Below are 23749 nucleotides of genomic sequence, written 5' to 3'. Positions count from 1 at the left end.
ATGCGTAAGATTTGTGACCAAACTCCGCTTTCAACTTCAGAAATGTGGACGTACCATAAACCAAAAACACCACATACACAAATACACGACACCATTCAGGTTCCCAGACAAATCACTTGAGCTAACAAGGAAGATTATGTTGAAAACCAGCAGATGGCTTTAACCAGTGCCTTTATTTGTGGGGTTTCAGGGTTTTGGATTAGAGGAGGGCCAGTCAGGGGCGGGTGTCCCGTCAAAGCAGGGACACGCCCTCGGCGAGGCCACAGACATCGTCCTGGAGGGCGTCTAACTCGGAGTCTGAATCCCTGCCAGAGTGTTTTATGTTCCCATTCAGCGTGAGGAAGGAGCTGCAGACCACCAAAAGCTGGAAACCTTCCAACCCTTTAAATATTATTTAAAGGGCAATTTATCTTACATTTAGAATGTCTGCTGCCGGTTGTGATGTGCATCTCAAATCCTTCACAAGATTATAAGACAGAACGGAAGGTAAAATGTTCACCTCTGTTAAAAAGCCAGAATAAATTCCTTCCTGGGGAAAATGAGCATGTTTAGAAAAGTGTGATTGATTGGTGGCTTTTGGTCACTTGTCTGATTTGTGTTGCGATCAGCTGAAAAGAGGGGGGGGTAGTAAAGAAAGCAGTTTTAACATAGAGACCTGGGGGGAAGCATGAATAAGTGGCTGTCAGCGTGAGCTATAAGTCAGAGCTGGGATTGCTAAACTGGTGGAAACACACACACACACACACACACATGTACGGGCATTGGCTCTTAGGTTGAGGTGTCTCTCTGGGAGGTCTCGTAGAGGGCAAAGAACGAGAGGAAGTGGGAACAGAAAACAAAATTATGAGAACGAAGGAGACGCCAGACTCAGGTTCATGGGGGATTCAGGCTGCCCGCTGGACTCAGGCTGGAGAAGTGTTTGTTTGTATGAGTGAGACACAAACCACAAGAAAACAGTGGTAGCTCACTGGGGCACAGCCAGTACAACCAATGAGATGAGTGATAACTGGGGAGAAGAAGGCCCTGAGCCTCCTCATCATCACTTCACCTCTCTGAAACTCTGCGGGAAATTGAGAAAATAGGGATTATGAGATCTTTAGATATATTTAGGTAATTGTTTTATGTAGAAGTTTGATTTATGTGTCTGAGAGGCTATACAGATATGTCTGATTTGTGTTTTTCTTCGTCCTTCATTGAAAATGGTTGGGGATGATCCTTACATCCTTTAGACCCCATAACCTTCTCCTACCACTGCCTCAGTTAGGTTCTGACCAACACTTTGATCCATGTCAATGTGTATCAAAACCTTTTGGTTGGAATTCCATAAAACTTGCTGTGGACCCCTGTTGCTACCATGAGGCTGAAGTTCTCCACATAAACAGAACAAATACAATAATTTTATGAGCTGAGAGCAATGAAATCCAGACAATAAATCAGGTTGAACCATTTACATTGAGACACTTGACCTAGATGTCCTTATACTCATAAATCCTTTTGACCTCTATAACTTCCCATGGGCCAATAAATGTGACATCTTCAGCCAGACTATGTGTTTCGTCTAGTCCAACTTTTTCATATTGGGGAATGCGATAACAAATTATTTATAAGTTTGGGTGAACCACTTTGAAATAAGTTGACTTCCTAACAGATCGTTGTCAGCTATAGAAAATAGAAAGGACCAAACTAATCTCATACATAAAAGCATAAACTAAGCTACTTAACTCGCTACTATTCCTGTAAGCACATGACTAATTATATTGATTTTTTTTCTTGCAATACACAGAGCATCTGTTCACACTATGAATGAAGGAGGTGTGACATTTGCATCAAAGAAAGAGCTAATCGATTTTGTTTGACCTTTGACCCTCACCTCCCTCCTCATGCAAGTCACAAAAGGCAACCGAGCTAGCTGCCCACTGATTACATAAAGACAAAAAAAAACACACATCATGCATATGTATAGACACACACACACTCACACACACACACAAAACTCTTGGTGCAAACTGGCCGAACGAGCATTTTGAATGAATTCACAGTGATGAGATTAGTTTGGTCCTTTCTATTTTCTATAGCTGACAATGTTAGGAAGTCAACTTATTTCAAAGTGGTTCACCCAAACTTATAAATAAGTTGTTATCGCGTTCCCCAATATGAAAAAGTTGGAATAGACGAATAACATATGGACAATTTGGGTTGAAAAGTCTGGCTGAAGATGTCACATTTATTGACCCATGGGAAGTTATAGAGGTCAAAAGGATTTATGAGTATAAGGACATCTAGGTCAAGTGACTCAATGCAAATGGTTCAACCTGATTTATTGAGTGGATTTCATTGCTCTCAGCTCATAAAATTATTGTATTTGTTCTATTTATGTGGAGAACTTCAGCCTCATGGTAGCAACAGGGGTCCACAGCAAGTTTTATGGAATTCCAACCAAAAGGTTTTGATACACATTAACATGGATCAAAGTGTTGGTCAGAGCCTAACTGAGGCAGTGGTGGGAGAAGGTTATGCGGTCTAAAGGATGTAAGGATCATCCCCAACCAACTTCAATGAAGCACGAAGAAAAACACAAATCAGACATATCTGTATAGATTCTCAGACACCAAAATCAAACTTCTACATAAAACAATTACCTAAATATATCTAAAGATCAGAAGGTCAGAGCTATCACACTCAAAGCTGCGGCCCCTGAGCTCATGGAACCTGCCTATGGACGGTTTTCACTTCACATAATCTTGACCGTCGTGTCTTTTATGAGGTGGCTTGTGATTTTTCTCCGTCTCTCACCTCATTTGAAGTCGAGACCTTCCCATAAACCAAAACCACAGAGCTTCCCCCTCCGGCCTTGTGGTGGGATGGAAATAAGGACGAGGCTGAACTCCTCCTGCGCACTCACAGGAAAAAGTTTTAGATTTTGACGCAGCAACACTTTCGAGTCGGCTGTGTGTTTTATTCGATTATAACTTTGTAATGTTTCGCAGATAATATCTTTTCCCTATTTCTGGGCTCATGGTCAGAGGATGGTAGAAGTTGGCATGGCGATGACGGGGAGTGTGTGCGCGTCCCTAATGCAGCAGCTTGTTGCACTGTTACCGCGGCTACGCAAACAAACAGGGATAGCTGAAGCGGCGCGGTTCAGCAGGTAATCATTAGCGGAGAGCTGACCTTTGACCCCTGTCGTGCCTCATATGACATATGGTCGCGTCTACCTGCTGTTGCTGGAGTAACTGGGCCGTGACTGTGTTTGGTGACCAGTCATGTTGGCTTTATTCAGGCTGGAGACTCACAAGTAGCTTTTAGGCAGAAGTAGTAAAAAATGTTATTTGTCAATATTTCCCTAAAAGTATCAAGTGTCAATCTGTCATGTCCAATAACCGTGTGGGGAAAATATTTCCTATTCGACAAACCCCATGTTTAAAAAATAATCAGGAAATTCCCCTTGGCCATGAAAAAAAGAGAAATGTACGTAAACGATTGTTGCAGATTTTCCTTGCAGACGTTCATCATGAGTCAAATTCTTGTTTACCATTCCTACTTTCGAGGTGTTGGCTTTACTCAGGGATTTTCTGCAAAGCACCACAAGTTATTTCATTGTCTTCAGTCTCCTTTTCAATTAGTCTTTGTTTCTAGACATGTTTTTTTCTGTCGCTGGCATTTCTGCAAGATTAACACCACCCTATTTCTTAATACTCACCACCCCACCTCTCCCTGCTTCCTATGTTCGCTCGCCAATCCAAATAAATTTTTTCCATTACTTTCCTGAGTCAGACATTCCAATTGGATTTCTCCGCTTCCCCATTTCCTCTGTTTCCTTCTCTCGTCTTTCTTCTGCACCCGCTGGCACGTCTTCTTTCGCTCTCCCTTCATATTCTTCCAACCCTGGCTGACTGGTTTAAAGTTTATCTGAGCATCTCAGAAAGGGGTGAAAAGCCAAATTCACTCCTCAATTTTCTTTATCTTGAGTTGCTGGGAATTCCTGTTAATTACGGCCAGACTGCAATGAGCTTTTTCTTTTTTTTACAACTTTATTTTACCATGTCATCAGGCCCCAACTGACACAACAGTAGTTTGTTTTGGCAACCGACGCGCACAGATAAGCGTTTGACGGATGGCGACGGGTGTTAGGCAGAATTTCTCATCCGGTCCAAGAAGGTGTCTGGTATTTAAATTCCCCCAAAGTTGTGTTTAAGCCTCTTTGATATTATCTGAATAATGCAAGTGTTGTTCAGCACAAAGCCTGTACAGTGAATTGGAGCTGTGAAAGGGTTTATGTGTCTGTTGTTGGATTAATGAGACAAGGATGGGGCTGTGGGGGAGGCGACCGGAGACAGAAGCAACAGCTGAGAAAGCCCTCAGCCTTTCGGTTTCTAAGTTGGTCCCGTCTGTGCTGAGTGTCTGTACGTGGTTAAGCCTGGCTGCATCTGTTGATGCCCACACCCCAACGGCCTTTAGTGTGGTGTCATACCTAAGCATGCATGGAGCTATTTAAGCCAATCTAGAGTTCTTGCATGTGACTAATGCTTTTTGGCTCATGTGAATGCAGCTGCTGTATTTTGTTTTTGTCTGACAACAAGTCTTGTCTGTTTGTTGTTCACGTTTATGCAGTTGTTTGTTTGCCGCCTGAAGGAAAGAATCACTTTACCACAATTACTGCCTTCACGTGCAAAGAGCGTCTCGCAGACGTGTGCAGAGCTGTAGTTATGAATTCCTCCGGTTCTGGGAGGTCACGTTGCCAGAAAGTGAGGCAGGATGTGGCAGAACGTCAGCTCAGCTGCCTCTACCTGCAGTTCAGCTTTCATCTCCTCTCGGTCTCATCCTTCTCTTCCTGTGCTGCTGCTCTGCACCAGCCCACACACTGCTGGCTGACAGACGACAAATCAGCCGCTGCAACCGAGAGGGAAAAACAGTCTGCAAAAGCCAAATTCATATTTGTGGCCCAAAAAACAAAAAAAACTGACGTAAAGTTCACACTCAAGCTTCCACTGCAATCAGTGGGTCTGCAGTTTAAACACAAGCATTCCCATTGCCCTACTTTGTCTTTCCTCAGGGTTTCTCATCTGGTGCATTCATCCTGAGCATCATGTCAGCTTTTCCCATCGGTTTTCTGGTCAGGAAAGATGAACCAAAACCAGCTGTTTGAATGTAATTAACATCCAGAAGTGTCGTCCCATTTGAAAATATTAAGCCTCTGAAGAGGAGGCTGATGTTGCTCCTGCTGCTGACTGCAGCACCGGGGCTGTCAAAGAGGGGCTGTTGTTTCTGGATGATTTGTGACAGAGATGCAAACAGAGGGGTCCATGTGTGTGTGTGTGTGTGAGCCTGGAGGGACACATTTGACGAATGAAGCTCCACCGAGACTGAGAGGAGTCGAAAAACATGTCCGCTCACTCACCTGAGACGTCCTCTTGCAACAGACAGTTTACAGCAACAACAGTGTGCTGTGAGTTTTGAGAAACCTGCAGAGTAATTATTAGGTACAGAAATATTGACTGTTTCTCAAACACACTATTATTAACCTTAACACTGGTATGTTCTGCAAATGTCATACTTAGTTGGGGAGGTCAAGAGAAAGTCAAAGTACAGGAGGTCTGTTCTAGCCAATTCACTTAGGGTTAGATATGTTCTCCCTTTTATTACATATTTTACATTATACACATCATTTTGTCAGTAGATTATTTTAATAAACTGAAATTCTAGATTTGTTCAGTAATTTTTTTTTACATTTATCCAGAATTTGGAGTGCATACCTTCACAAGGCCAAACAGTCCCCCTATGAAACCACATTTAAATTCAGTAGATCCAGATTTGTATTTGGATCTGCACCACATTGCACACACTCATACATATAGGTCCCTTAAACATGCCTGATTTTCTTCATCAAGATGCATGAAATTTTTCTCCTAAAATCAAGAATAAATTAAAGAGTGTGAAAAAAATATTCCTGGATCCGCCCCCTTATCTGGATCTACACCAAAGTTTGATTGGTTCTCTCCTGACCCGTACTGCATCCTGCCCCCAAGTTCTGTGATAATCCGTTCAGAGGTTTTAAAGTAATCTTGCATGAAAACAAACCAACCAGTTAACAAAGGGACAAGGGTGTAGTCATCACCTCTTGGTGGAGATAAATGTGACTCCTTAAGTAGACAACTGAAAAAAGCAAACACATGATAATGTTATTCACAAACAGTATCAACAGCCATTCAGTGTGATAAATCAGCGAGGCCACACACCACTTCCCCTCCATTCATCGCATTTAGATCACAATCACGGCAATTAGATCTTGAGCCCATTCTGATTCGTAGTTTTATCCCTCCTTCGATGTTTTTCTCAGTTGCCAAAAGGATTAGGAACTTATCTCATAATAGCGTTCCGACGTCAGGCCTGCACGTCATCCTGGCGTCTGGCGGTGGTACGACTTCCAGCGCCAGTGTTTGGGAACCCGGTCGGGCCGCAGAGGAAGACGTTTGTCCTTTTTGTTCATTCGCTGTTGTTGATGTGGCAGAAATACCAGCAGTGGGTCTCGGGTGGGGGCGGGGGGGGAGAAGGCTTTGAGACGTGGGTGGCGTGTTGAGCATCTAAATCAACCCGAGCTATTCGACTGTTTGGTTTTATGAGGTATGGGACCTTTGCCGCTGCATTCAGACACTTTACTCTGAGGTCACCGCAAACACATTAGAGATCACACCAGTGTGCGACCCGGGCTCGCCACTGTTACACCAGCACACCGGTGATTTATAGAGTTAATGAAAGCATGACATCATGCATTAAATTAGCCTGCTGTTAGCCTCCCCTAACCCTGTAAGTGGTGACATGCACGCTATCTACCTAAGCAAATTAGCGTTTGCCGGTGGTGCAGAAACATAGAGTCGAGCTTTTTCGCCAGAACATCAGTCGATTGTTAATTACAAATTGCACAACACGTGACCCATGTGTTTTGTACTGAAGCCCTGTGTAAGCAACTGAAAGAAGACAGGGAACACTTATGGACTAAGGTGAGATTACCGCGTAGCCCTCCTGGGCCTGAACCCATTCATTAGACTGAATCTTCTTACTGCGTAAACAATGGTTTATGACTAAGAAGCATAAACAGAGACTTTAGACAGCCAGCAATCACGCTCTGTAAGGATTCAGCATTTTGAAATATTGCAGATGTAGTCTTTAAGGCCTTGTTAACATGACACATTTCCTAAGAAAGATTGTTGGCCTTTTTTCGTTCTCACGAAATTATCTCTTGCACGAAAGCGGCTGTCACGGTGTCCTCGCTAAGAGACGGAGGTAAACGAGAGAAGAGAGGCAACGAAAGAGACTCACAATTATTTTAGGACACCTCATCATTTCCTCCAAGTCTGTGATGTTATCAAAGTCATAGATCTTAACATACCGGCACGGGCCTCAGCAGCCTCAGATTCGGACGGCAGCAAACATTTAGCAGCACGGTGTCACATAGTCAAAGAGGCAAAACACTTACATAATGAGAACCCACCACTCCTCCTCTTTTTGTTACACTCCCCTGGGCGACATAAAGGAGAGAAAGGACATCTTTGAAACGGTGGACAAGAGACTGTCTGTCTCTCTAACACATTTACCTAAGGGAGTCATACGAGAGCTTAACAGTGCACTTTTACTCAGATCCTGCAGTTGGTCGATTCTTTAACGGATTGCCTCTGCCTGGCTGCTCGTAAAAAAACCTTTTGACCTCCTCTTGCCTTCTTCGGCAACTCCTGTGATTAACCGACCCGTGTGTGGACAAGATGATGGGTTTGCTGGACCGGAACCAACGTCTTCTAATTCCATTAACCGGAGTACAAAGCCATTCTGTGTTACGGTCATATCATAAATACAAACTCAGGCATAAGTTGAAACGACGTCACATACACTTCCACGCTGTAAAAAATCTCTCAAACAAGACCCTGAGCGCTTGTTAAAACACAGAGCCGTGTTTTCTGACCCACTCATGACTGGGCCTATTTGTTCCAGTGGCTCAGAAAGCATTGGTGCTCCCCCAGGTCACGGTCGAAACTTCTCATATTTATGTTAGCCAAACTGTAGGCTGGCAGGCTAATTCGCCGGTATGTGTTTTCATTAAGTCTCTGGGGGCCCGGGGTAGCGCTCCCTCACTAACGCAGCTCCACTGAACTCCGACCCCTGCTTTAATGGGAGGGCTGGCAGAGAGAGAGGGTCAAGGCTTCAGAGTGGGCTCACTTAGACTTAAGGTAACAATTTGAGGAGGCATAACAGGTTATGTAACCTCCTTGCTGGACACTAATGACTCGGCAGCGCCTGAGGAATGTCCACTCTCAATAGGTCCCTTCTACATTGGTGGCTGTTCGTGGCAACAAAATTGGCTTTGGTATGGTGAGACTGGACCAGGCTTAGTGTGATACAGAAGAACTATTCTGGGCATGTGACCAACCACCGGCGATGTGCTCAGCTACGAGACATAAAACCAACTCGGAGGAACGTGTCATTGTGTCATCTCCTCTTTCTGTTCACGCCTTCCCTTCCCTTTCCTTCCATCACGTCAGCACAAATACTCATCTGCTCATTTTGGGAAAATGAAAACGACAGGCTGGTATGAGTCTCGCCCTTCTGCAGGGTAAGTATGGGCCTGTAATAATGATACCTAGTGTGCCGAGCAGAATGAGTCATTAACCCCCAGATATTTGTCAATCATTTACTACCTCCGCCAGGGAGGTCTTGTTTTCACCCCAGTCTGTTTGTTTGTTGGTTGATTGGTTTGTTCCTAATCAGATTTACACAATAACAACTGAGTAGATCACCATTACATTTTGTGTTGGGGAGGGATTTGACCCAAGGAAGAGCCTATTAAATGTTGGTTCAGATCTGGGACTGCTGGGCCTTGTCGGAGACCCTGATAAAATAAAATTAAAATAGTTATTTGCTGTAGCCCTCAATGGAAATGACTTCCTGCAGGAGTCTTGGGTTTATTTGCCTGTTGCTTCAAGTTACGACAATGTTTTTTAGGAAGGCAAATATCTCATATGTTCTCCCCTGTACACGAGGCGTAAACTGAGGACAAAACCACAGCCTCCACCATCGGTTCCTTTATTGTCTGGGAATGACTCTCAGCTGTGTGTGTCTGTGTTTGTGTGTGTGTGCGTGTGTGTGTGTGTGTGTGTGTGTGTGTGTGTGTGTGTGTGTGTGTGTGTGTGTGTGTGTCTCTGTGTGTGTGTGTGTTGGAGGAAAATGGCCGTTCTGTTTACTTAAGGTCAGCACAGGCCCTGGTCTCCTAACAGCTTCACAGTTTTAGCTTGAACATGCCCCTGGAGCTTAGGTGACACATTTCCCATGGCATCCAGGCCTTTCTTCACCACACTGGTCCCCTCCGCAGGCTGTAAATACCAACACTAATGTCTCCACACTAGCCTAGTCTTTGTATTTAACTAACCAAAGTACTGGCTAACTAGGGGTAAAATGTTTTATTTTTATAATTTACAGTAAATATTGCAAGGAGAGAAGCTGAAGCACCTGTGCACACATTGTCGAGTGATGAATTGTGTAATGAGATGCTTGGAATTCTTCTTTAATGGAACGTGGATTAAATGGTTTGAAGAACAACTCTCCCACACATTAAGAAAGAAGAAAACATGTGCAGAATGCTCTCACAGCCCAAGGGCAGAGTCACATTCATGACACTGAGTGTTGTGTGGGAAAAAGACGAGTCAAGGCTCACCTGCAGCCACAGCCCTGCCCTAAACAAGGAGCAGGAAAAACCCAACAACAGTCCTGCATCAAAGATGTATGAAATGTTAGTGTGAAGCTTCTGTATGTCAGTATGAAGAATCCGGGTTTGGTTGATGCTTTTTAGTCGGGGAAAAGGAGTAAGAAAGTAAAAGGGTTAAAAGGTCAAATTTGAGACTTGATCAACATTAGCAGTTTATTAATTTGCATTCAAACCCCATTTTAACTCTTCCTTATAAAGATAATAATATATGTTTATTTGTACCGTAAATGTATGACAAACACCAAAATCTAAACTAATAAGTATCCGTTTTATTTGTAATTAATAAATATTTCATAGGGAACGATTATTAAAATAACAATAATAATAATAAAGGAGCGACCAAAGGACAGAGATGGATAGATAGATCGATCGAAACATGTAAATAGATAGATAGATAGATATTTAGATCGATATAAACATGTAAATAGATAAATAGACAGATAGACAGATAGATAGATAGATAGATAGATAGATAGATAGATAGATAGATAGATAGATAGATAGATAGATAGATAGATAGATAGATAGATAGATAGATAGATAGATAGATAGATAGATAGATAGATAGATAGATAGATAGATAGATAGATAGATAGATAGATAGATAGATAGATAGATAGATAGATAGATAGATAGATAGATAGATAGATAGATAGATAGATAGATAGATATGTAGGAGGGGTGTTCACGTTTAATCATCTACTCAGTTTCAATTACTCCATTTCATAAGTCATCCTGCTAACCCTCAAACTGAAACTAATGATGCGTGTACATGTTTGTTTATATTAGTGTACCTGTCCTCATATGTGCCCTGAACGCATCACTCACCAGCTGGCTCCGTCCTTCGCTGCCGGTCCATTGGTCCTCCGCGGCAGCGCGTCATCGCAGGGGGGCGGGTCCACAGAGTTTATTGTGAGGAACGTGTAGTAGCTGTGAAACTCAGTTAGTTTACCACACCGACTCTGACTGTGCGTGTCCGTGTGTCTCTCCCGCAGCGCTGCATCCTCTCTCTCGGAGACGCGCTCCTCCTGGATTACCTCCCGGTGCTTCCACACAGCTGCCGTCCTCCCGGTGTCCTCCTTATCATGCAAGTTGCTACCTGGTGATAGATAGAGAAAGTCGACTTTGTTGCCATTTTTTTTTTTTTTTGATTGTTGTCGGCGGATGAGGATTGTTTTGCTCCAAGACGCGACTTCAATGCCAGGTCCAGCCAAGATGAGCAAAAACGGAATGGTGACCAAGATCCACACGCGGATAAGATGTGACCCGTTCATGTCCAGCTACGACCTGGTGGGCAAAGAGCTCGGCAGGTGAGTTTTAAGTGAAATGCATCGATTATAAAAAGAAAAACGTCTCTTTGTAAACCGGGTTTGTTCGTGCGCTCCCTGGCTGACTGGCTGGATTTTGGCACAATGTCTCGATGGGGTTATCTGCTAACCACGTCAGGTTTGTTCTGTCCACGTGTTGGTGGGAACAGTGTTAATTGAACATTTCCAGTTCCCACATTCCAGTCCCGAGGGCAGGGGAAAGAAGCTGGTGGAGCCATGCACCCGGAATGCGTAATGATGGTAATGCGCTCCTGCGTGTGCGTCCTGGCTCAGAGTGGCTGGGACTCTGGGATCCCGTGATTGTAAAGAATGAGGTAGACAGGTTATGTAGTTCGCTTTTTTCTCTCCACACATTATTCTTACGTCTGACATCCATGTAAGAAGTGTGATCTCTGTAGTTTGAAACTGCAAAAACCTGTTCCACTGTTTGTGTTGTGAACTTTCAGTGGTCCGGTGGACGTCCTCAAATGCCACAAGCTCCACTTCAATATTATTTCTGAGTCATGTTGTCAATGAATCTCTGCACAAGTGTGGGGTTATACAGCACTAAGAAAAAGCAATACGTGGAAACAGACTGTGTCCCTTGTGGCTTTTGGAGATATTTACAATTTTAAAGTTATTATTACACATATAGTCCTTAGTTTTATGTGTCTGTCATCCATGATATGCAGGATCTAATGTACCATGCACCATCATCCAATTTGTCACTGGCAAAGTGTGATGTTGGGTCACAACATATAAAAGAACATTATGAGAGATCACCATGAAAACACATAGTGACCCTCGTGGCTTTTGGCAATATTTTTGATGCAAGTTATAACACTTATGGTCTCTAGTTTTATGAGCCTGTCATCCAGGACATGTAGGATCAAATGTACCATGCACCATCATCCAATTTGTCACTGTCAAAGTGGGTCACAAAATATAAAATAACTTTTTGAGAGATAATTATGAAAACACATAGTGACTTGACTTTTGGAGATTTTTTTGATGCAAGCTATAACACTTATGGTCTGTAGTTTTATGTGCCTGTCATCCAGGAGCTAATGAACCGTGAACCATCAGCCACTTTCCTCCATCTCTCTCTTTAGTCAAAAGCATTATAGTTGCGACACTGACTGACTGACTGACTGACTGACTGACTGACTGACTGACATGTGCATCCGACACAGCCCACATTCCAGTGCCACTTCTCTGGGATGTCTGCCAGGCAGTGATGACTTTCACCCAGAAAGCATTTTTAGAATCGAGACGAGAAACCACAGTGGGTTCTGCTTAAAGCAGCAGCTGTTTGATCACCACTCCAGTCAGTTCTGCATCCGCCCCCAGCAACAACTCCACTTTCCATTAGTTTACTGCCGCTCCATACTGTGATGGGACAAGCTAAATAAAGAGTCCATTAGGAGCAGTCAGTTTTCCTTGTCGGACACCCTAGGACATCCCGGGACAGCAGCCAGAAGCAATGGAGGGGGCGGATTGACTGAAGTTTAGGCCCCCCTCTCCCTCTCCCTCGACCCTTCATCCTTCGTCCCTCCTCTTCTCATGACTCCAAGCCCAACAACATCCTAAGATCAGGCCTCATAATCGCATTAAGGGGAGGAATGTACGTAGCGCTGCGTGCCAGGAGTTCAGCTATGTGGTCTGTACATTAGGAAGGATGTTGATCATAGTAGAAGCAGTAGGTGGCTGAGTTGAATTCTTCCGCCTGCTGCTGCTTTCATCTCTCTTGAGCAACAAAAAAAGCTCCTCAGCCTCAGTTTTCATCTCCTCATCGAGCTTTGCATGATGAGCTGTCCCCCCCCTGCAGACCTGTTTACAGTGAAAATGTTGCGGTCAACTCGAGCAGCAGGAAGGGAACTAGAGCTGTGTGTCAGTCTGTCTGTGAAACGAGCAAACTGAGAGCTGTCATTGCTCACTGCACTTCAGACGCGAGTCACCGCCCCGCAGAGGGAGAAGAGAACGCAGACACCACAGGAAATGGGGTTTCTCAAACTACTTATCACCATCTCCGCTGCCGGAGAGAAGCTCGCTTTGTGTGCAACAGCGAAGTTGACGGTTGATGACGACAAATGAGCCGTTTGATGCACATCACTGTATTCATGGCTCTAGACAGGATCTTTGAGAAAGTGTTCATTAGAGTTTGGCCACAACTGTGAGCTTTGAAGGAACTGAACGTCATGCATGAAATATTACATCAAAGCCCCGTGATTTTTTGCACGATCAGGAGGTTCTGTGCATCAGCCTAGAAACAGTGTGAGCACAGACAGCCATGTTGGGTGACCTCTGACCTGTTGTCAGCCCCTGAATGGCCTCCCGTCGCTCCTTTCCCTGGCCAGCGGTCGTTCCTTTTCACTCCATATGTAGTTCCCAGCCCACGGTGAGCTGCTCTGAACTTGGCTAATTAAGGATGAAAAGGCTCTGACGGGTTTCGCCTTTTCATTCCCGAACAATGAGACGTCAACATTCCCAAGACTGGGAAAAGGCAGCAGGAGAAGGAACCGGCCCCCACAGCGTGCAAGCAGGGGCAGCAGCCAACACGAGGGCAAAGGCCCCGGCCACAACAGTTGCTGTTTTTGGTCTGTGAAGCGCTGAGAGCTCAGAGTAACACTTTGTGGGAACATGAGTGGCACCGTGCTGACTGGACCCCTCGGCCGCTTCATTTACATTCTGCAGGGTTCAAAGACATCTTTTCACACCCAGCGTTCATCTGCATCCGTATTGTATAGCTTATTAAAACAATGAGATGTTGCTTGGATATATAGATGTTGAGGCTGCAGTGTCCCTCCTGGCAGGCTGCTCAGGCTCCAACCCGACTGTAGCAGCAGTGACCCCCTGCCGGGCCCACCCCAGCCGCGGTCAGGTGGGTGGTCCCGGTGTCCGAGCGGCTGTGTTAACTGACTGGTCGGCTTTTGTGCGACTGTCAAAAGGAGAGGCCGGCTCTGGCCGAAGGGTCTGGGCGGAGGCGTTGACACAATTCCATTTGTCCGAGCTGCTGTCAGCTGTAAAGAAAAGGGGAAACGGACAAGGCCTCATTATCTGCCTGGGAGGGGCGGCTGGTGATAGTTGTCGGCGATTCTGCACACATCGGACATCCTGCCCACACCCCCGGCTGACCTTTAACACCTCCCGTGAATCCATCAGTGTACATGCCGAAAAATGAATAGCGGCGAGGAGGTTGTTGAATTGGATTGTCCTGTTTTGATTTTCTATTTATTTATTATCTGTGCCTCCAACAAGATCCATCAAATCAAACTGTTGCATCTCTTTGTTTTGGCTCGACCTGTAAAGTGGCATTAGCCTTATCCAGTCCCTGCCCAGGGTTCAGCAGCTTCTGCCAAAACTGTCAACCTTATCTTCCTGCTGTCAGACCCTCCTGAGGGCTGAAGGAAAAGGAGGAGAGCGGGGGGGTAATCTTTAACCGAAATGCCCAATGCCGCCGCCTCAGCTGAGCGTATCAGCGGTCAATAGCAGCGTCTGCATTTTTCAAACGATGCCGCTAAAACCTCTTATCTCTGAACTGTTGATCTCGCCTACACCCATTGCTCTGTGGGAATTTCCAAATGTCCCGCACTGTAATCTAGGTTTCGCCTCACAGCAGTTTAAAGTCCGACCAGTGTGCAGTTTAAATGGCCTTAGATGGGATCCAGTGGTCCCGTCGGCCACTTGGACGCAGAACAGAACCATCGCTGACCAAATCTATTTGAAAAGCCACTGGTGTGGTTGTAATTATTCCGTCTCCTCACTAATCACTCTCTCGCTCTCTCTCCCCCTCTTTGTCGTTTCCCAGGGGAAAGTTTGCGGTGGTGAAGAAGTGCATCGAGAAGGCAACGGGGAAGCAGTACGCTGCCAAGTTCCTGCGAAAGCGACGGAAGGGTGAGGACTGCCGCATGGACGTCTTGAACGAGATTTCCGTGCTGGAGTCGGCCAAGGCCAACCCGTATGTGGTGGCGCTGCACGAGGTCTACGAAACCAACACTGAAATCATCCTCGTCCTCGAGTGGTAAGCCAGTAGGCATAAGTGAAAAAATAAAACACATAAAGAACTAGAATGGTTCCTTAGCAGAGTGCATAACTCCGACAAGGCCCAACAGTTCCCTTATGAAACCACATTTTATTTCACTATCTGCACCACATTGCACCAAATTCAAGAAATATGTATCTTCTAAACATGCCAGATAATTTTTCCCTCATTTATTCTCTGAGAATTCAACAAAATTGGTAAAAAATGTCCCTATTTTGAAATGTTAAAGAAAGTGAAAAAAATAATCCTTGATCTGGATCTGCACCAGAGTTTAATGGGTTCTTTCCTGAACCACACTAAATCCTGCCAAGTTTTGTAGTTGTCCGTTTTTGCATAATCTTGCCAAATAACACACAAACAAACACAGACCAAAACATAACCTCCTTGGTGGACGTAATGATGCTGATAATTTAATGTCCTTTTAAACGCACAAGAAGAAAATCCTTTAATTGCTCACTATTAACTTTACAACACTGGAGTTTTTTCTAATGCAGAATATCTGAGGCAAACTGGCTTCGAAAACGTAATCACTCATTTCTACTTCATAAGAAAAGTGTTTTTTCTCTGTGATTAGGGGAAACTCTTAGATCAAGTAACGATAACATGACGTCAGTGCTCATGTGGTTTTCTGTGGAAATCATCAGCTTGTATCTGATCTGAGGGGAAAAGAAGAAACTTCCTGGCTTAGCCTTTCATGACAGCTACCGAGAACACAGCTCACTTCTCACTTATTTCTTATCACCTCATAGAAAGAGAAAAAACACATACACGTGTGAAATGCAACTGCCGTGACAGCGACTCTGCCTTTTAAATGGAAACTGTCTCTTTGTGGTTCACTGCTCATCTCGACGCAGCCTCGACACCTCGGTCTCCTGTTGCACTGAATGTTCTCAGCGACTTTAAATACCGACGTGCTATAAGCGCACCATGCCCACTGTGATAAATGACTCATTCAAACTCTGCTGTGAGAACCGATCCCTCAGTTCTCTGGACGGTTTGTTGTCTTTTGACATGCAGGTGATCTGGCTGAGAGAATCCGCTCGTTCACTGACCCCAGCAGAGGTCGCCCCGGCTGTCTGCTGCCGCTCTGTTGTGGTTCGGTGTTAAATGCAACGATGTATCCAATCACGGCCTTTTAATTAGGATTTTGAAAGGACACTTGCCGTCTTAATTACCTCGCTCGTCCTCATTAGCAGAGAGATAACACCGGATGATTACACTTGAACCGTGGTACCCTGGCCCTGTTCCTGAACTGGTCGCTGCACTCGGGCAGGAAGCAGCCTCCTGCCCGGGCCTTGATGGCCGTCCTCAACCCAGACATGGAATGCCTCTGTAGAACAAAAGCCTTTGACCTCTGGCTGAAGTGTGAAAGGGGAAGTAGCACCACAGTTCACCCCTGCATGCCTGCAGAGAACACACAGCAGGAGGTTGCTCGGCACTAGTGCGTAGTTCCTCTCCAGCTGCCAAACGGAGCTGCGGCCTGCATATTACACGTGTAATATTTTAGCAATTTTAATGGCTTCATTCTTGAATGGCAGTCATAATCTTTTATAGTGTCATTTGTCCTTTTTTAAAAGCTGCAGTAGCCCTCGCAGCGAGAGCCAGTGGCCACCGGGAGGCTGCATCTCCAAAAACTGTCTGACCTCAGCATGAGTTTCGAGAATCGCAAACCATTTTCCATTTCCTGTGGGTTTAAATGTGAGCAGCAAGCAAAGCTCCCCAAAGAAGCACAGCACAGCACGGCGCTCGTTTAAAGTGTTTCACACAAGTACAAACACACACACACTCATCATAACCACAGCCACATCCTTAGTGAAGAGGAGGCGAGACGTTGGATTTTAATCATCTTTAGATTAAGTGTAACGTTGGCGTGTGTCAGTACCAGAGAAAACCCCAGATTGTGGGCTTTTGTGCACAGTAGCCAAAATAAGTGACTAACAGTGATTCGTTTTTGATCTTATGTACAAACTGGTAAAACTGCAGATTGCACAAGATCAACCCCCTAACTGCTGGGGGTTCTGTAAATCTAAAGGTATCGTTTATCATTTATTCAAAATTCTGTCTCCAGTTTTCATTACATACGCACCGCGGGTCATCTCTGCACAACTCTCCATAATATGTCATGACTTGAATTTCATTAGATATTTCTGTTTCCTCCTTTTTAGATTTGCTTTCTCTCTTTTTTTTTTAGAGAGAGCCATGTTTCATGTAAATTCCGATTTCAATATCCCTCCTCGCGTATAATGTGACCCGGGGCACTAATGTTCTCACCGTCGGGGCTCTAATTGGAATATAAAGGAGCACAAGCGCCGTCCAGGAAATTCAGCCAACAGACAGGTTAGGCTTGTGGGAACCGGCTGCCAGGCTGCTGTGAGGGTGACGTCAATGAGCACCCAGCCTGGTGGTCAGCCAAGAATAGCTTTGGACTAACAAAAACACCAAAACCCAAAAGGAGGTTGACTCGGTTTGAGGCCGTAAGATAGAAAAATATATCCGTTTCTTCTTTTTATTCAAGGACTGAACTCTACCTTTTAGATGTTTTTATGCCTGCTCTCACGTTGGTGGGTATTGTTGAGGTCTGGTGGGAGGATTTCGGCCTTCACACTGAGGGAGTGAGTGCATTAACTCTCCTGGAGGGAGGGATGGATGGAAGGATAGAGGGATGGAGCGAGGCAGGGAGAACACAGACACGATATTTGGAGTTCAGGGACGTATCGGATCCTTCTTAAGTGCTCGTTCAGAATGCATGCAGCCTGTTGAACTTAAACAAGATGGTCTTTTATCAAGATTTGAAATCCTCTCAGGCACTCTGCTAAAAGCTCGAAACACTTTGCCGTGACCGGTTTTTCAAAGCAGCGTAATGTTGACAGATTCAAGGTTATTCCCGATTAACCCTCAACTCGGTGAGGGGCACAGATTTTTAGTTTTTTTTCCCAATTTCATTTTTCAACAATACACACATCTTTCATTTCCTCTCCCAAATGAAAACGCTAACACCAGGCTTGCTCGCATTTGGATTTCAGAGCAGATCAATATAGGCAGATTAAGTGCAACGTTTTATTGTGCATCTCCGCCGCTCTTAAACTCTCTGGGGGGGGGTGCTGTCGGTGGGTTTAAGCATGTTTGCAACAAGCGGAGTAGGTGGCAGGTCAAGTGTTTTGCTGCTTGGAGCAAAATGGAAAGATTAGATGCAACAATGACGGATATCCTCGAAATCCAACAAAAAAACACGCGCGCTATTTTCACAGCTGATGCTGGTGAGGAGCTCCGGGTGGGCGGTTATGTAACAAGACATGCCCAGGGCCCCCGTCTCCAAAGGTCTCCTCTGAAGATACAAAGCATGTGTACCATCTAAATCCTCCACACATGGTTCTCGTATTTTCGGCGCACTGTCAGCTTCAGGCACTGATCTGACTGATGGAGCTCCCAACGTAAATCCGGCATGTCTCCACTTTTTTTCCCCCTAATGTTATTTCACAAGTGCGGCAAGACCGGGCAGGACTCTGACTCTATCGTGTGCAGAAAATGTGAGACGTCCGTCGGGTTGTATAATTACTGAATTCCTAAAACGGATAATCCCTTTTCATACTGTGTGTAAGTTGTTTAGAGCAAACACGCAGAAAACCATTCAGACTGGGCCTCATTCAGAACAGTATCCAGTTACCACACATTCCCCTTTCTGGCTTCTTTATGACTTCAAATCTGTTCTTCTTTTATAATTAATCATTTGACTCTCTTTATAAATATTGCTGCTTTCCCTTGTTTTGATTTATTAAGTTAACTTGCAATATACCAGTCTCATATAAGTCCTTATCTGAACCTGCTGTAAGCTGATATATCCTCTCCTATCTCCAGTAATATTCCTGGGTAGGGGAAAGTACACGCAGAGGTTGTGTGTCTAAAATTATATTAATTTGTGTAGATGTGGATGTACTTTGTTCCTCCAAGCCAAAGTACACCAATGACGAGACGGGCTGTTATGTAATCTCTTAGAAAGTGGAAGTAATTTTGGCCTCAAATCATTCTATTGGGCTGGATTGGAATTCGCCATTGTCAACTTTCAAACTCGGAGGAAGGGCGTATTTGTACGGATTAAAGGCGCAATTTATTATGACAAGTTAAGATGAATAATCACAAAATGATTAACGCGAGCCAAACTAAACTCCACTGGGCTGGCTGTCCGTGTACGTCACTTTACTTCACGTCTTATCCTCGTTTTATGTTTTCTCAGTTTGCCTTCCTGTGCTTTCCCCTCCAGCGCCGCCGGCGGTGAAATCTTCAACCAGTGCGTGGCTGATAACGACGAGGCCTTCACAGAGAAAGATGTGATCCGGCTGGCCAAGCAGATCCTGAATGGGGTGGCCTTCCTCCATCGAAACAACGTGGTGCATCTGGATCTAAAAGTAAGCACCACTGAAACGTGATAAGACGATGCAGTGTATTCAGTGTATTCCCCCCCCGAGCGGCAGACTGGGGGAGATATGATTTCTGTTATGCAAGCACAGCTCATTGAGTGTATTGTGACCTTGTTCCCACGGGGAGCGAGTCTGTGAAGGGACCTGCTGCCCTATCATGTTTTCTTTAATGGGCCCTGAGGCAACAAGGTCGTCATCATTGACGTTTTCTGTCTCGCTAAATTAACCTGGTTTCTCCTTACGTGTTATACAATTCTTTGTGCCTCGAGATTAAATGTTCAGTTCAAACATTCCAAGCCAATGGTTTAGCAGGACTGAGGCTTTAAAACACTCTGGAGTTTAATAACACAGTGTGAGGCTCCTGTGGTCTGATAGACTCTGTGGCCCAGGCCTGATGGTTAGCTTGTCTTATCTCATATGTTCCAACCAACTGAGGCTTCGAGCCAGTTTGACCCAGATAAAAGTACACCACAGTATTTGCACACAAAAATGCATTAGGCGCTGACTTGGCAGGAACACCGTGCTGTTTTTCAGTCTCGTCTGATATGCTTAGCGGCTGATCTGAGCCCTGAGGAGCAGCTAGAACGCTGACTGACCAAACAGACCCCAGATCCTCTCGAGACCAGTTACCTCAACCGCTGTGATGACCTCACATGTCAGACCTCGGGCTTCTTGAATTATCATCAGTCACATTAGGTTACTAGCCTCTGTCTAACGCGTGCGTGTGTTTCCACCTCTCCAGCCCCAGAATGTCCTGCTGACCAGTGCCATTCCTCTCGGGGACATTCGTATTGTGGACTTTGGCTTGTCCAGACGCATGGACGACATCACAGAAGTCAGGGAGATCCTGGGAACGCCCGAGTATGTTGGTAAGTCCTGCTTAATGCCCAGTGTCACCTGTGTCATCTCTCATTGAGTGTTATTCATCATGCCTAATGGGAGCCATGTGCTTTGTTGCAGCACCAGAGATCCTGAACTATGAACCCATCAGCACCGCGACAGACATGTGGTAAGTGTACTGGCGCAGTTAATGAGACTATTTCCACTCATTAAAATGGATGCAATGCAGAAACCCTTTAGTTTGTGCTTTACATCTCGGAATGAAGACATATTCAGGACAGTAACATCATCCCTCTAACACGCAGGCAACAGCTTTTCTGTCTAAACCTCTGACTATAAGCTCATCTTTGCTTCATGACAAACCACAGCAAAGTGGAAGTCCGACACATCTGTTGTGCCACAAAGTGTCGCAATTCACATTCTTCAACCATCAAAAAAGACAAATTGCCTCATTCCTTTTCCTCCTCTCTCTCTCTATCAGGAGTATCGGGGTCCTGACCTACGTCATGCTGACAGGCGAGTCTCCTTTTCTTGGTGACGAGAAGCAGGAGACATTCCTCAACATCTCCCAAGTCAACGTGGACTACTCGCAAGACACATTTGATGGAATCTCCTCCCTGGCTGTCGACTTCATCAAGTCCCTGTTGGTTAAAAACCCCAGGTGAGGATCTTCGTTAATTGAACAGTGGAGATGATGAGATGCGCTGATTACGTATAAAACTGTACACGAAGGATGTGAGTCAGATTCACATCAGTACGGAAGTACATCCGCATACGTCTGAGTGAGCATGTGTGGTAACAAGATTTACGTCACTGGGGCGACAAGACGTTTCCCTTCTTGCAAAAGGTGGTTTCAGGCTCATATCATTTAAAAAAATATGCCTTTATCATTTTTCTGACATTTCCCCGAACACTGACACATCAGCTTTAAGTGTCACCATGTAAACTAAGCTGATTTCCAAAGGAAGCTATGCAACCATACTGCATTCTAACCCTAATTCTCCAACACTGAGCTTTTAATTTGTCACCACAATTTGTTGATGAAGAGTAGCAGCAGCCGCTGTCTCCAGTCAGTATCGTTTAAACGCCGCAGATTAGTGGTGTCACTGGAAAAAGATCGAAGATTCCCCAGTGTCTGAGTAATCGGTGAGAAACTGAGGGGGGGGAAAAATCTTGGGAGCAAAAAAGTGATTTTTATTATTTGTGGTTTTCCAAAACCAAATGTTGAAAAGTAATATGGCTGACGTCTGAGTGAATGAAAGGATCCAGGCGAACCATCGGTTATGTAAACTCCTCGGGAATTTCCACTCATCCACACTGTTATTTTGTTTGTGTGTGCAGGAAGAGAGCCACGGCAGAAGAATGCCTCAAACACCCCTGGCTGAACCCGCTCCCCCACCCCCACTCCCACCCACATCTCCACACCAGGACGGCCTCGTCTCTGGACGAGCCGGAGACCAGCCAGTCCGAGTCGGAGCCCGAGAGCCCCGCCCCCTCCCCGGAGCTGGACCTGATCGGCTCGTACCTGGGGCGCCCGGGCCAGGGGGGGCTGAAGGCGGGCCGCAGCGCCTTCTCCTTCGGCGAGACCCAGTTCCTCACGCTGCCTGAAATCCAGCAGGAGCTGATCTGCTGAGTGACGCTCCACGGGATGGAGGGAGAGAGAGAGAGAGAGAGACTGAACATATTCAATCTCGACGGACGCTGAGAGCGAGTCAGCCTGCAGCTTCTTGGACTGGATGTGACACGGCGCCCTGCTGTACGGATGCTGCACGCCTGCTGCTGCTGGCTGCTTCCACTGCTGTGACGTCTGTGAGCTGGGCTGTTTGATACCTCTGACTGTGTGTGTGTGTCTGTGTGTGAATAACACCTGCTACTGCGTGCTGATTCATCATTGCACCGCAGGGATGTGAGAGGGATGAAGATGTGGGAGAAGGACGCATTAAGGATTGTGTCGCAGGACTGCACAGCTGCCTTAAAAGTGACAGAACTGCTCTCAGCTTCCCACTGAGGCTGGTTCACCCCCTGCACGCACACTGGTTTTCTGGTTTTCCCTTTTTGAAGGAGGAGAGGCAGCCTCCTGCCTCGTTGGGAAATGACTTCACTCACCGTGCACTCTCATCAAAACATGTTATGCTTCAGCTGACCCAGACATACCTTCTGGGATGAGTTCTCTTGAAGGAAGTGAAGGGGTTTTGACACATGGTTCGTCTTAACAAAGGAATTAAAAGCAACGCTGAAGCCAGCACACACGTTAACTTTTTCCACTGTTTGATATGTTTATTTATAATGATTTTCCGAGACCACTTCAGCCCCTTGACTATACAACAGCCCGGTCAATGCAACAGTTTTAGGTGGAGATGGAAGCATTCGTGTTTTTTAAGGACAATCGAGCACTTTTTCATTGTGTTATTGGTGTTTGTGTGTATGTGTGTAATCATAAGAAACCAAAGGCTCATCAAGCACAGTCAGCTGTCACAATGTACTGTACATATTCATATGTATCCAACATCCACTGTTTTTGTCACACAACCTTTTTTTCTCACAAAGTGCCACGGTGTCAACCTCAAGTCTGAGTTAATATAATAGTTTTACTTACATTTTGTTTTTATTTTTGTTTGCTATTGCACAAGTTCCACAAGTTTTTTTTTGTTTATACTAAACTGCGATGTTGCCACTTGATTTAATGCTCTTTAATAACTATTGGAAAAAACATCAGTCAGGAATGGCAGGAAAGCAACAGTTCAGTTTTATGTTTAGGATTGTAATAAATAAACAATGACATGGTCAACTGAAGAGCACAGATTTGAATAATAATGTGATATGTGACGCTCGGGAGCAGAGAAAAAGTTTTTGAATTTCTCAAAAAAGTACTGAAATGTATATTGTGAGTTAGTATTAAAATTTGTAAGGATAATTGCTGTTTTTTTGTTTTTACCAGTGTATGAATGTTAACATCATTATATTAAGTCTTATTTTGTACGTTAACTTTTACTTATTATTGTCTGCTCATGAATTTCAGGCAGGTTTGCACTTGTCCTTGTGGACGTTATGTTAAAATGAATAAATGTTGATGGCATGCATTGCAAAATGTAACGAAGAAAATCAAATACATATTTTGTATCAACCTAACGTATGTGTGTGACTCTTTTTAAAGCACCAATGGTAATGAAATCAAACCTTTGGGACCATTCATTAATTTTCTAAACCGTTAAATTGATCCACACTTGAGACGTGTTCACATATATGAAGAAAAATCACAACTACTTTGTTGATTCCCTTGCTTCTACTCTCATAGTAGCATCATTGGGACAAAACTTTAAATATGTGCAAAGTTTATGATCTTCCCATCAGCCTCAGCTACATTTAGTGCTAATTAGGGAATGCTAGCATTCTA

The 23749-nt window shown here is 44.8% G+C and overlaps 1 protein-coding gene across 1 annotated transcript; it reads left to right on the top strand.

The window, feature by feature from the left end:
- Positions 1–10712: 10712 nt before the first annotated feature.
- Positions 10713–23480, top strand: stk17al (serine/threonine kinase 17a like). Its single transcript, XM_061089865.1, has 7 exons — positions 10713–11061; positions 14867–15079; positions 19359–19503; positions 20258–20384; positions 20476–20524; positions 20837–21016; positions 21697–23480. The coding sequence occupies exons 1-7, from the start codon at positions 10916–10918 to the stop codon at positions 21986–21988; spliced, it is 1152 nt and encodes a 383-aa protein (XP_060945848.1). The 5' UTR covers positions 10713–10915; the 3' UTR covers positions 21989–23480.
- Positions 23481–23749: the final 269 nt, after the last annotated feature.

This window comes from Limanda limanda, chromosome 17, assembly GCF_963576545.1.
Source record: "Limanda limanda chromosome 17, fLimLim1.1, whole genome shotgun sequence".
In the NCBI taxonomy this organism is placed as follows: Eukaryota; Metazoa; Chordata; class Actinopteri; order Pleuronectiformes; family Pleuronectidae; genus Limanda; species Limanda limanda.
The sequence above is the reverse complement of the archived record's forward strand: the minus strand, read 5'-3'. Positions and strand labels throughout refer to the sequence as shown.

What these genes read in the sequence shown, in the direction of transcription:
- stk17al (XM_061089865.1), top strand. Translation starts at nt 10,916, where the DNA reads ATGAGGATTGTTTTGCTCCAAGACGCGACTTCAATGCCAGGTCCAGCC. An exon ending in TGGTGCATCTGGATCTAAAA is followed by an intron (nt 19,504 to 20,257) that starts GTAAGCACCACT and finishes CCACCTCTCCAG; the next exon opens with CCCCAGAATGTCCTGCTGAC. An exon ending in AGCACCGCGACAGACATGTG is followed by an intron (nt 20,525 to 20,836) that starts GTAAGTGTACTG and finishes TCTCTCTATCAG; the next exon opens with GAGTATCGGGGTCCTGACCT.